At 35.4% G+C, this 14,459-nt stretch overlaps 1 protein-coding gene across 1 annotated transcript in view; it reads left to right on the top strand.

Annotated features, from left to right (window-relative positions):
• Positions 1-14,459, top strand: part of ERCC6 (ERCC excision repair 6, chromatin remodeling factor) — a 48,039-nt gene that overhangs the window by 30,878 nt on the left and 2,702 nt on the right. The window contains exons 9-20 of the mRNA XM_084289920.1: positions 2,391-2,561; positions 3,026-3,202; positions 4,521-4,637; positions 5,433-5,528; positions 7,334-7,552; positions 8,302-8,412; positions 8,907-9,026; positions 10,100-10,194; positions 12,052-12,197; positions 12,284-13,012; positions 13,623-13,824; positions 14,166-14,244. Of these exons, the coding sequence (XP_084146046.1) occupies positions 2,391-2,561; positions 3,026-3,202; positions 4,521-4,637; positions 5,433-5,528; positions 7,334-7,552; positions 8,302-8,412; positions 8,907-9,026; positions 10,100-10,194; positions 12,052-12,197; positions 12,284-13,012; positions 13,623-13,824; positions 14,166-14,244 (2,262 nt within the window). The remainder of the gene's footprint in view (positions 1-2,390; positions 2,562-3,025; positions 3,203-4,520; positions 4,638-5,432; positions 5,529-7,333; positions 7,553-8,301; positions 8,413-8,906; positions 9,027-10,099; positions 10,195-12,051; positions 12,198-12,283; positions 13,013-13,622; positions 13,825-14,165; positions 14,245-14,459) is intronic.

Below are 14,459 nucleotides of genomic sequence, written 5' to 3'. Positions count from 1 at the left end.
TTAAAATTGTGGTGTTGTATTTCTTCATTGTCAGCAGAAATCCTTGTTTATTAAAAATTTAGCTTGAAGGAAACTTTAATTAATTACAGGTTCAGTAAATCCTGACTAGGATTCTGCTGTGGTGTGTTTACAGTGAATGGCCTTCATGTGCCTGCGTTTCACTTCTGTTCTTTCTGCTACCTGACAGCGTGATTTATGGCTGTTGTTTTCTGCTAGTCCACTGCTTGCCCTCTAGGAGGGATTGGTCTCTTGAGCCTCCATAATAACAGCAGCACTTTCACAAAACATCTTTTAATGACAACAGTGTAGCATTCTGTAAGTCAGGCTAATTGCAGACATACCCTATTAATTGCAAAAACTAGGAGAGGTTACATATTTTACAAGCTTTTAATTTGAAATCGCCGGAGATGATTTGTCTTAAGTGTTTGGGTAGAGATGCCTACAATATTCTATGATAGGCCATTGCCAGGGCTCCAGGACACTGTCACAGACTGTGGGCAATGCATCAGCTCGAATTAAGGTTTGGATGTTCACACCTGCCTAGAACTCCTGCTATGTCTGTCATACATTTTGTTGTAAAGATTGCATATCCTCTTGAGAATCACAGCATTGACATTAGATGATGTGTCATGTTTTTACTGGGAGATGATAATCAGAAAGTAAAAGCTTTTGCACAGTTAAATGCAGAAAAACATTTTGAATCTTGGATTACGTCTCCTAAGCAAGAAGTCATGGTAAGAAATTTTACAAGATCATGGACTCTTAACACAATATGATTCCTTCAGAAATACTTTTTTTTTTTTTTTTATTTAACACACTTCTAATAAGTATTCTTGATGTTTTTGAATATGCAAATATTTTAGGAATGTGATTCTTTTTCATTTTTCTCTTTCTTTAGCAAATTTTGCAGTGGTTCTACTTTTAAAGAAATAATTATCAATACTTTTTTTTTGTTACACTCACTGTACTTGTTTAATACAGAATTGCCCCCCAGCTCATCATCATCTGCTTTTGCTCCTGCATGCTGATACGGTGTACATTAAAACTGTGATAAAACTCCCATTATTTTTGCCACATTTTGCTCAGGTCCTGTGTCATGGACTAATACGTGCAGCTCCTGGAAAACTACTGAATAACTAGTCATTGTACTCTAGCAGTGAATTAATGTGTAAAATAGGGTATGAAGTTCATGCAACTGTAAATACAGAATCGGCTTGGGCTTCCACAGATTTTAAGGTAGCTTTGACATCCTCTGACTAAAAGCAGGGATTAATTCTGGTTGCAGCTTGGCTATTTTGTGAGTAATCTAAAACAAAAATTTAGAATTGGTGGTTACCAGTTTATATATCTTTCACATGTATGAGATTGATGCTTTTTTTTTTTTTTGGCAATGCAGTTGCAGCTAATGACAGTCCTATTTTCCTGCTTGCTATGTAAACACAATATAGCAGAAAGAAAGATTATCTTCATAGTTAGGATGCCCCTCTGGGAAAAAAGAAATTTGGTTTTGTTTTCCCTTCCCTATGTAAGCTTCAGTGACCTCATTTATGTCCTGATATGCAAAGATGCTTAAGCACCTAATTCCAGTTGATTTCTGTAACAGTTAAGCACCTTGATCCAAATAACCAAATAACCAAATACATCCAAATAAATAAATAAAAATTGGTCCATGCTCTTTCCCTTCCTGAATAGCAGACGATAATATCACTCTTCTATTAGATTTATATGTGGAGGACAAATGCAGGAAAGATGCAGTTCTCAAATACTGTAGATGCTGTGAAAGTATTCAAGGAAGGTGATCTAGACTGTTCCTGCCCTAGGTAATCTACAGCTAAAAAGGCTAGTTAAAGACAAGGGGAAAGGATATAGCTTACAAGAGAAGCATGCAATTTGGTGGTTGAATAAGAAATGGTTAATCCTATTAATGAAAAGTGTAGGACAGAATTTAGGATTAACCAAATCATTTTTTGTGATTGTTTTTGTTTTTCACTTTATTTATTTCTAACCTTCTATTATATCTTGTATGCAGTACACAAAGGTAGATTTGTGATGTGAGTATGGGAGAACTTGAAGTTACTTTGATCGCATTTCATGTTTGAGTTTCAAATGATGCCTTTGGAAAAAAAAAAAATACTGATTCCTTCTTACCAGGCTTCAGGTCAAATTCTGATCTTTTACACTACAATATTCAGGTGCTTCATTCTTTTATAGATAAGTGGAGAGTCCTGTGATCAGTCTATTTTAGTGAAATTCAATGATTTTCTTTATGAAATAATTTATCTGCTCTTTCAAAACTTTTTAAACGTATCTTGGACAGTAAACCTGTACTTCTGCAAGTCTGAATTTTCAGTCTTGCTCTGTTACTGACAGCATGCACTTTTTGCTTTTAGGTGAAACTAATTCGCGAAATTGCTTCATGCCATGGAATTTTAATTACCTCTTATTCATACATTCGACTGATGCAGGATAACATCCACAGCTATGACTGGCATTATGTGATTTTGGATGAGGGTCACAAAATCCGAAATCCAAATGCTGCAGTAACACTTGCGTGCAAGCAGGTACTTTATCAAAAACAGGTGAAAGATTTTCAGTGTGGCGGGGAGGAGGACCCAGATCTAATAGCCTTATTAAGTTATCATAAAAGCACACATTTGACCATTAAGAAGGAATAAAGCATAAATCACAATGTTCTATATTTGACTATTTAATTTACTTAATATTTTAAATGAGTTTACATCAGTAGATTTATAAAGAAAAACATCAGAAATGTTAAGTGGAGTAGGAATTTACCATTAGGAACAAATGTTGAATTAATGCTAATCTTTATTTTCTACTAACAGTTTTTGGGCAATATATTACATAAAGTTGTTTATTTTAGTAGCATGGGGCCATATATTATAAAATGATAATTCATTGGTGGTAGAATTGAAAATCCTCAGAAGCAGGAATCACGTTATACCATAAGCCATGAAAATGACTTACTTCTGTATTTGTTTTAATTTTGCTTTGTTTTAATTACTAGTTCCGCACACCCCATCGCATCATCTTGTCTGGCTCTCCTATGCAAAATAACCTAAAGGAGCTGTGGTCCCTCTTTGACTTTATATTCCCAGGGAAACTGGGAACGCTACCTGTGTTCATGGAGCAATTTTCTGTTCCAATAACCATGGGAGGATACTCCAATGCCTCTCCTGTGCAGGTAAGTGCATCAAATATATCAGTTCAGTAGGAAAAATGTTATTTTGTTAAGAAACTGACTTTTAAATGTACCTCATGATTTACATTCTAGACGCTTTTTCAGTAGTCACATGTATATGTTTTACTTATGCGTATGTGAAAAAAATATTCAACTAAATGAGACAATTTCTTCTATAGAGAGGCGTAGCATATACACAATTGTTTCTTGTCAAGAAAGTTGAAAAGACATAAGTATTCTCTGATAAAAAGTAAAGTTATGCAAGTTGGAGGAGTAATCTCATATTTTGATATATTTAAATAGAACTTTCCTCTTTGATTTCAAGCTTCAGCAAATTGTTTCAGATGCTATTGAGGAATGCTTAAAACAGAAAGCTATTTTCACTTTTTAAGACAAAAATAGGTATCAGAAGTCTGAAAGTATATAAACTAATTTGAAAACTAAATTTATTTGCAATATCTTCTGAATAAATATGCCTATTAATATTTGCATTTACAGTTCTCTACAACTTTGTAAACACATTTCAAGCTGCTTAACAGATAAATCATATAGTAATCTGTAGGCTAAAGTTGCATATAAATGCTAACAAATTTGCTTTCTATTAAATATTATTTTTAATGTTTTGCACGTATATGTTTCTAAAGTTTTTTCTTGGAGCTTAAATGCCTCCCTTGTCTGAAGCTTTGTAATTTAAAATTGGACAGCTAATTTGTTTTTTTTTTTACATATCAATAATTTATTGTATTCTTTGTTTTGCTTTAAGAGAAATGAAGGTATTTTTAGCCATTACGTACAGTTAATACCCATCTCACACATCCATTACCCATTATAGAACCATATGCTCCATTTGAGACCAGAGTGACCTTTAGTTTCTGTGATCATGGGGATTTTCTTTTACCGATTTTTTTTTTTAATAGTCTCAAGCGGACACTAATCTTCACTTATTGTCTAGTAACCACCATTGCTTCAGGCCTTTTTTTGATCTTTGATTTGTATTAGAGGTTATTCATGTGGGTTTTTGGTTCTGTGCAAATTTATACTCAGATTGGTTTTTAAAAGAAATCTTATTTCTGGTCTCAAATTCCACTAACTCACTAAAGATAAATGAGTGGTATCTGAGGAAGAGTTATTCTGTGTTATTGTTGCTATCATGAATTTATTGTAATTCATGTTGTATTGAGTAAATAACTGTAGGTCCACATAAATCATAAAGCATCTCATTTTATGAGGACTTTCCTATAACTAATTATTGAATTTTGCTTTTTGCTAAAATTGATATCAAGAATCAAAGTACAGTTTTTGTTTTTTCTTCGTTTTTCAGGTAAAAACTGCATACAAATGTGCATGTGTGTTACGGGACACCATAAACCCCTACTTGCTGAGAAGAATGAAGGCTGATGTTAAAATGAGCCTTTCGCTTCCAGATAAAAATGAACAGGTTTGCTTATCATTACTACTAGATCTGAGCCCTCTTCCTCCCCCAAATCCAGTCTCTCACGAACATTTGTCAATAATTTGTCCTAATAACAGTTGAAATGCTATTTTAACTGTAGATAATCAAATTTTGAATTTCCGTGTACTTTTTAAATCTGGGCTACTGTTAAGAATGCAATCATAAGCAGATCAAACAAATTATATTTTTGTTCTTGTCAGTCACAGGGCATTATGTAAGTTTGACGTAAAGCATAATATTGGGTGCCTTTCAGGATGTAAATACATAATTTTTTTTCCATTTTAATTCATCAAACCACCTGAAAAATCATTATATGCTCACACTCAAATGCTAATGATAGTACAGGTTATGTTTAGTAACCTGTTGTTTTCACAGGAGGTTCTGAGAATTTGCAATTTGTAAGGGACAAATTTGTAAGGCACCGTGAGAAGTGTTTCCTATAAAAGTAGCTTTGAGAGAATGTCAACACTGCACAGTTACCTCATTAAAACTGAAAAATGGCAGCTCCTCCAAAACTAAAATTTGAGAGGAAAAAACAACTGGGAAATGACACAGAAAATATGATGAAACCCATCTCAGTGTTTATGTTCATTCTCTAAAAATTCTAACAAATGTTTATTTCTAGTGGTCTCTACAATATCTTTTAATTCAGTATTTCAGTGTGTTAGATGTGTCTGTAAGGTTTATTTGTAGCATGTTCCACGTTGTAAAACTTTAAAATTTGTTCAGTCTGAAGTTTACAAGTTGGGCTTGAGCTGTTTGTTTGTTTGTTTTTGGTAGGTCCTCTTTTGTCGTTTGACAGATGAGCAGCGTCAAGTCTATCAAAATTTCATTGACTCTAAAGAAGTCTACCAGATTCTCAGTGGAGACATGCAGGTTGGTATTAATTAAGGTTGATGACAGGTAGAGGTTGATGGATTAAGTCATGGATTGACCTCCACATTCTTTTAGCTGGATTCTGAACAGAAAGGAAAACATATTCATCTCAGTTCTGCTTTTGTGGATATTTGCTTTTTTTCCTAGAACTGTTTCATGGAATACATAGAGTAAGTGGTTCCTATGCAATGACGTGACCAGATAAAAGTAGGAATGGAATGGGCTTCAGGATATGTTTGTGGTCCTGGGAACAAATTAATGGCTTATTAGATGACCTGCAGTAGATAACTGTATGCATGCTTTCATCCAATTGCAAATGCAAAGCAAAGGAAGAGTAATTTGCCCTGAAAGTACACATCAGGTATGGGAACTTCTTGATGCAACAGTTGATGATTTCAGTCTTAGTATATACTAGAGCAAATAACAAGCATCCTTGTTATTGTCTTTGTAGTCACTTCAACATTGTTTGACTCAATCCTCACAACGTAGGTGTTGAAATTGCCGTGGCAAGGATGACAGCAGTAATAGAAATATAGTTTCAAATGCCTGCTGTTGCCTGTGTAAAAGGTCTGCTATTCCTTGTTATTCTTACATTTCATACATTTGGCCCATTTGACATTTGTACACGTGCAGTGGACGCTTTTCACTCCCATTTTAGCTGTAGGGCACAGATTTATTTTTTTGTAATAAGGATATTATTTTTGTTGTTGTTGTTGTTATAATGCATTATTTACTACATTTCCTTATCTTGTGAACTGTGAAGTCTTTTCTCCCCTCACCCTCAGTGACTTTAGCTAGTTGCATGGTCATTACAGCCATGTATATTGCAGTGCTAAACAAAGCAGATATTGACCTGACCCTTGTTTTGACTTTTTTTCCAGATCTTGCAATGGTACAGGGGACAAGTTTCGTTGAGTGGATAGCAATTTTAGTTATCACAATGAAAATTATTTTAAGGAGCTTGAGCTCCTTATATATAATAATGCCTTTAAGAGGCAGCTTGTACAAGACTATCTGCAGAAATTTGCTAAGGTGTTACAAAATAGGCTCTCATATTTGCTAGAGATTTGAAAATTTTTTACAGTGAATGTCAGTGTTATTGTTGGATGTTTTGTGATGACACCTGTGAATCCCAGCTGAAAAAACAAAACCCCATTGTTGTCCAGATAGACCGTAGATTGTGTGCTGGCGTATCCAATTTTTAGTGATGGAAGATTGATTCTTTCAAACCTTTTTTTTTTTTATGAGTGCCCATTATATCAGATGAGTTAATAACACTTGTAATATTTTTGAATAAATAACTGAATAGAACTCTTCTAATATGGCATCAAAAGTGATGGTTTCCAGCATCATGTGTTTGTTTAAATGTGTTCACATATCTGTTCTTTGTTACCATGCATTCTGGTGGGCATGCTTCCTAGTAAGAACTTTAATACGTTACTTTAATAGAACAAACTTGATAGATTTTTTTTTTTTTTTTTTTTGAATAGGAGTAGTCTGACCATGAGCTATAGCTAGGGACTGCTTCTGCTAATGTGGAAATTGTTGCAGAATACACTTAACCTTGTCATCAGAATAGGTTCGCTGTTATGTATTTTCATTGACCTTCTCTTGTACTGCTTTTTCCCAAGAAGTTCTGTGATACAAGTGTTGGCATCCATTGGTCTCTCTAAAGAGCAAACCACTATTAAAAACACTCTTCTTGATGATGATTAGATGAATACATTATTTTTTTTCTTGTTCTTAGCCACAACTCACATAGCGACAAGTATTTGTCAAGGATTTTTTTTTCCTGTATTCTTTAGGTTTTCCCAGGACTAGTAGCTTTGAGGAAGATTTGCAACCACCCTGACCTCTTCTCTGGTGGTCCCAGGATTTTGAAGGGCGTACCAGATGCTGAAGTGGAGGAAGCAGATCAGTTTGGATTTTGGAAACGCTCTGGAAAAATGATAGTGGTAGAGTCTTTGCTGAAAATATGGCACAAGCAAGGTCATAGAGTGTTGTTTTTCACTCAGTCAAGACAAGTAAGAGGACCTAATTGTTTTTACTTTAGTTGTTAGTAAAACTGAAAAAGTGTGTGTTTCTTCCAATACGGCTTGTAATTAAAAACAGACTTGTTCTTTTATGGTGTCCTTCTAATAAAATTAATATTATGTTATTGGGGAAAAAAAAATGTAATGTGTTTGGAATAACTGGAGACTAGTTCCAAAGCTCATAAGCTTTACTGGTATGACAATGTTGTGGCAAGTGTTGCCCAAATTGAATATATTGGGCCAAAGCTTCAGTCAGTTGTACCCATACATGTAGAATACCAGACTGAAGCAGCGGTGATGTATTTATTGTCCCTTCTGCACAATTTCAGGATAGAACTGGTAGTCTGTTACATCTAATCCTGGGAATTGCATGTTTTGGGCCAGCATAACCTTCATTCATTTTCCCTGTATTTTCATGATTTTGTCTTGGTTCTGTGGATTCCCTGGAATGCTGCACCACTTACCTGGTTAAATTATCTTGAGACCACAGCTCATGGTTTCCCACACCAAATACAAACATTCCAGTCTTGTATTCAGCAATGAAATAACTATTCTTTTGTTTACCCCAATTGCATATGTTGATGAATTTTCTGCTCACTTTATATTCACAAGTTGTTGGTTATTTTTCTTGTTTATTTGATTGGCACTGTGATCAGTACCGGAAATTCTCATGACTTAATCAGAGTTGCAGTCTTCACATCTGGATTTCATTAACTTTTTTTTTTTTCCTGTCACAACAGATGTTGCAGATCCTTGAAGCCTTTGTGAGAGACAGAAGCTATTCCTACCTTAGGATGGATGGCACCACAACAATAGCTTCCAGACAGCCCCTTATAACAAGATATAATGAGGTGAGATGTTGCATCCTATACGCTAATTAGTGTGCATAATATCTAGGCTTACCTTGAATTCTTGGCACTCCTTTTTGGTCTGTTTTTAGACTCATAATATTTTGAGTTGCAAGGGACCCACTAGGATCAAAAAACATTACTACTTCAAGTTTGAGACACAAAACTGGGGAGTTCAGTCAAATTAAACCACTTTCTTAGTGTAAGGGGAAAAGCGTCATCTTTTTTTTCATACAAGTTGTGTTTTCTGCTAAGAAAAAAGGAAGAAGAAAAAGGGTTGAAGGAAGGAAAAAGAATTTTTGTTGGGCAACAGTAAATTAAATCTAGATCAAACTACTTTTACTTGTCAAAAGAGATATTAAATAAATGAGGAAACTTACTCTTCTTCTTGTCTCCTTTGGATTTTTGCAAATAATAATAATAAAAGAATCCAGGAAATAATGAAAATGATCTTGTGCTTTGGTAATTCTTTTAGTAATTTCTATCTTGCATTATAGGACAAATCCATATTTATTTTTCTTCTGACAACCCGTGTTGGTGGTATTGGAGTCAACCTAACTGGTGCTGACCGGGTTATTATTTATGATCCTGACTGGAATCCCAGTACAGACACACAGGTGAGTTTGGTCCATTGCATTCCATTTACCAGCTGAGTTGAAATAAAAGTGAAGATGATATGACATCTATAGTGTTAAAGCAGTATGTTGCTGCTCCCTAAGTTGCTGCTGCCAGCAATGGTCAATTAGGGGACAGCTCTACCTTATGATTGCTCTTGTGGCAAAGCCAATTTAAGCAGTTCCCACCACATCCCCTTTGTGCTGCTAGATCTTACCACTCTTCAGTACTGTCGATTCATATAATCAGAATTTAGCAAAACAAACAGTTGAAATGGACTGGAGGTTTTTGTATTTTTTTTTTCCAAATAAATAAACAGACTAGATGTTTCTCAAGGAAGAGTATAACTGCTGTTGAACAGGCATGACTGTTTCTGGTGGCGATGTAGGGTAAGAAAAGGAGAACAAATAATATTGCTTAAATTGGGTTTGTCAATAAATAATGATATGTAGCTGTGTCCTTAGGAGAAGCTGCTTTTAAGCCAACACCTTAACGGAATTGTTATTTATTTGATGATGCTATGAGACTCTGCATTATCAGATCCCTTAACAGTATGCAGAGCTTACATGTTTGAGAGTTAAAAAAAGATTTCTGGTAGAAATCCTGCATAACTCTGAGATCTGCAAGTGTGCAGTCTGACCTGGAGCGGTCTGTTTTAGTGGTTGGTTCAAGATGTTTGTTCAATAAAAGCTTTCAGTTGAGAAAAAGGAGCAAAATTCAAAGGAAATATATATAAGTAGATCTCTTTTGGAACAAGCCTGTATAACTTATCTATCTGGGATATATACTTAGAACTCAGACATGAGTTCTAATTTTAAGATACTAATTTATTCTTTGAGATTCCAAAATAGAACTCTTGGTACAATCGTATTCTTGTCTTTCTACATAGATAAGCTTTCTAAATTGTTTTCCTCTCCTTCTGAATTAGTTGTTTTAATGCTGTAGAAATACCATAACTATTAACTTTTTGAACTATTTGTTAAATGTCCAATCTAGGTTTGAAACAGTGGTATCCCGGGTGTCAAATACTTGTCTAGGAGGCTAATGTCTGGTAACCAAACCTTTTGGGTTTCAGGCTCGGGAACGTGCTTGGAGAATAGGTCAAAAGAAACAAGTGACTGTGTACAGGCTTCTCACTGCAGGTACTATTGAAGAGAAGATATACCACAGGTCAGTCAAAATGATTCCTTGAATACAGCCCTGTGCTCAAGAAAATGTTTGCAGCTAATCTGATGTTGTGTAACAGTTAAACACCTGTGTATGTGCTCACATGTAATGTAACCCCCAACTTTGGTCATGATAATCATGGAAAACTTTAAAATTTCGTCTGATAAATAGGCTTTAAATATTACACACACACTGATACTGCCTCTCTGGCTCCGAGACCCCCTGTTCTAGCAGATGTGTCCCACCCATTTAGAATTCACTGTAAATTAGAGTATGAGGCATAGACTAGAAAAATGAGCTGCTTATTCAGAACATGAGAATTGATGAGTCTGAGGTGTAATTTGAAATCAACAAGTTTTTCGTTATCCATACGATACGTAAGAATGTATGCAGTATGTATGTGTGTTTGCTGTTCTTCAAGCCAATTTGATTTTATTCCCAAATTGTTCCAAAATGCAAGAATTAAACCCCCAGAACTGCCAATCGTGTTTGTTATTTATTCCAAAATATAGCTAAAGCCTTAAAGTGCTTGCATTTCTGAATCAATTAAATCTTTTTGTTTGCTCTCCCGTTCAGCTTTCTCGGTAGTTAGCTTCACTCATATGAATTCCAAATGAACAACATACATGGGAGTCCTCTGACTAGAACAGGAGTCTCCTCTTTGAAAATGCAGATGAATGGAAAGCTCTAAATAATGAAGTATCAGCACTTATTGAGTTCATTTTTTTTCTCTGCTTTACCACATTGACACAAAGCATCCGCTGTTGGTTGGCTTGCATCCCTCTGGCATACATGTGTTTGAGCAACACTGACCACATCTAGGAAGTGGGTTCTAAGGGTCAGGACAGCCGTCAAAAATAAAATTAATTTCCAGACCAGTCAGTGGACTTCATGCTTTAAGCAAGTTGTCTTTTCCCCTTGCCTTGTTTCCCTGCTCGCAAATATGTGATCTCCCTTGCAGGAACCTATGAAGCTCTATTAATTCTGGAAAACTAAAAAGATGGGTGCACTACAGTACCTGGTACCTATGTTTGAACATAGTTTTTGCCAGTTGGATTTTAAAATAGCTTCCCTGTTTAAGACCAGTAGAGCTAAAACAAACGTTTTCTGAGAAGTGATTTCCATCCCTTCTTGGGGATGCATTTTTTTTTTGTTTTTGTTTTGTTTTTGTTTTTGTTTGTTTGTTTGTTTTTAGAGGAAAACAATGCTCATTGTAATCAAAAGTTACATGGTATAAACATGGCATAAAAGTAGATCTACCAATACTAGCAGACTTTTTGCAGCTTAATTCCCCTCAGAATTTGTTTTGTTCAGTCCTCTATAAATGGGCTGTATTTTCTCTTCCTCGCAACCCCAATTGTGCTTTCTCTTTTCACTGGTTGTCATCCAGTCCTCACCATCAGACTGTGAACTACACTGCTGCTCTTGATCCCTTCAACCAACTGAACTATGAAAATGTCATTTTAACAAGAAATTGTTTTTCACTGAAAGAGCTTTTGGATAGTTTTATTGTGATATATGCAAGCTTTTCAATTTTAATGGACAAAAAAAAATTCTAGCTGTGAAGTTATTTATTGCTTAGTTAATGGATGCCTCACAGGACATTTCAAGATGGTGGTTACCTGTTGTGTTATGGGATTGTTGTGAAACAGTAAATCCCCGTGTTTAACAATTTAGTTGGTTGTTTGAAAGTTACTAACTCAAGATTGTCTTTTGGAAACTAACATCATCTTCCCACTGCTTAATCATTCTGCAGGGTAACATTAGTGCTTATACAGTTTTCTTTTTAAGTACTATATTCAGTACTTAAATATAGCTAGACATTGTTTCATGTACAGAGTACTTTTTTTCTTTTTTTAGACAAATCTTCAAACAGTTTTTAACAAACAGAGTGCTGAAAGACCCTAAGCAGAGGCGCTTTTTCAAATCCAATGATCTTTATGAGCTTTTTACTCTGAGCAGCCCAGATGTGTCTCAGGGGACAGAAACAAGTGCAATTTTTGCAGGTACACTCTTTTCTAATCTCTTAAATAGGAAAAAAAAAATGTTTGAAGTATTTGATAAATTAATATCTATTTTATTCATCCCTCAGGTACTGGTTCAGATGTTCAAGTCCCAAAGCACCAACTGAAACGGAAACATGAAAAGCCATCTGATGGTGACACTTCGAAAAGTGGTCTCCATCTTGGAAGAAGCAGCTCACCAAAGTACAGCAAGTCATCCAATTCCTACTCAACCAGCCACATGACAAATTCTTCTAAAGCAATAGAAACAAGTGAGGAAACCAAAGGAAATTTGGAAACCTTTAACCAAAATAGCTATGCAAAAGATAATGCACAGGCTGCTACTAATATAAATTCATTGAATAAAAACAAGGAGGAAAGCTTGGAAACAGATGACAAATGTATGTCCCAGTCATTGCCAGGTGATACAGGGTCTTCAGAGAATGCCAACTCTCTAAACATCGTGGTTACTGATGAAATACATGGAGCAGCTAATGTAAATGTCGAGGGAGATCTTACCCTTGCATGTAGTGCAGCTGGCTCTTGGGAAAAGCAGGTTGCTAAAACTGAAGATGGGCAATTGGACAATAATCATTATAAATGTACCTCAAAAACCAAGCATAAGGTGGATGTGCTGTCACATGAGAGCCACAAAGATAAGTCTAAGAAGAAACATCACAAAGATGCCAAGTTTGAAGGGGAGCGTATTCCTCATCTAGTGAAACAAAAGCGCTACAGAAAGGAGGACAGTGAAGAGAAGGAAGAAGATCCAAAGAAAAATGATGATTATGTCTTAGAGAAACTCTTCAAAAAATCAGGTAACTGTTCAACAGTGCCAGACTATTTAAACAGAGGTATACAAAGCTTATACAAGTGAGGAAGGGAGTCATTCTGTTACTGTGATTGTTAGAGTTACAATACAAAATGTACTGTATCTGTTCTGTTACTGTAGTGACATGTTAAAATGTTCATTGTTGAAATGCTTAGGTTATAAATGTACTAATTACCTTGGCACAAACAGCCAGCCTTCCATAAACTTTTGGATGTGAAAGTAATACAGTGGTTCTTCTGGAAATAAGCGTATAACCAACCTTCATTTAGACAAGAGTTTCACTTTTGTCTGTACTGTCCATAACAATAGAAATGATCAATTTACCCACATAATTGCTAAGTCTTTTGTGAATAATGACCTCATCAGCACACCAGAAGTGGTTTGCTGTCAAATTGATTGCTCAACTGATAGAAGGGGGGATCTCTTACTAGAAATGACTATACTGAAGTGCTGAATATAATCGATCTGAAAATGAAAAAAAAAAAAAAAAAAGTGATTGTGGCTTTCACTTAAATGGTAAATATTTAATTTTACAAATTAATGTGTAAATTAACAGGTGTCCTCCTTCACCTTTTTTTGTGTGTTCTGTTTGCTAGGAGTGCACAGTGTTATGAAGCATGATGCCATTATAGAAGCTTCCAGTGCAGATTATGTGCTGGTAGAAGCAGAAGCAAACAGAGTGGCCCAGGATGCCCTGAGAGCTTTAAAAGTCTCTCGACAGCGATGTTTAGGAGCTGCTTCTGGTGTGCCAACCTGGACAGGCACAAGTGGTCTTTCAGGTGCACCAGCAGGAACAAAGTAAGTTCACTTCTTATGCTGCTTATCCAAAAATAGAAGAGTTCCTTAGAATGCTGTAGATTTAAAAAAATATATATTTTTTTGCACCTTGTATTTGTAGTAACATGCATCAACGTGGAGTTTCATTTTTATGTTTAATAAAAACAGAATGACATATTACGAAGCTAGGATGTCCATTCTAAAGTACAAAGAAAACATTCCTCTTGCATGGTAAGAGGGGAGAGAGGTTGGCATAACACTCTTAAGAACCCTATAATGCAAACCCAATCGGTGTCTTTGGCAAAAGAATCTGAATCATTTTTAGAGAGATGTTTATGGAGTTAATTCTTTTGCATGTTTAGGAGTCGATTTGGTCAAAAAAGAAACCTTATGCTGCTTTCTTCGCGTTCTACTTGTGTATCACCTGGGAGAAAGAATAAGGTAAGAGACTCAAGCTAGTATTCCTCTTCTAATAGCTGATATATGTGAAGTTCTGATTCATGGAACAAATCTGATTCATAATGTAGGTGTGTGCCACATACCTATTTGTCACATGATTATGTAGTTCTAGAATTTTTAGTCTCTTAAGAATGTGATTTTTCATTTTTTAATATAGCATCTTGATAAAGTCTAATCAAGTACAGCAAACTGCAGCA

The sequence above is a fragment of the Netta rufina genome (assembly GCF_964035555.1).
Source record: "Netta rufina genome assembly, chromosome: 7".
Lineage (NCBI taxonomy): Eukaryota > Metazoa > Chordata > Aves > Anseriformes > Anatidae > Netta > Netta rufina.
This window is presented reverse-complemented; position numbering and strand designations above follow the sequence as displayed.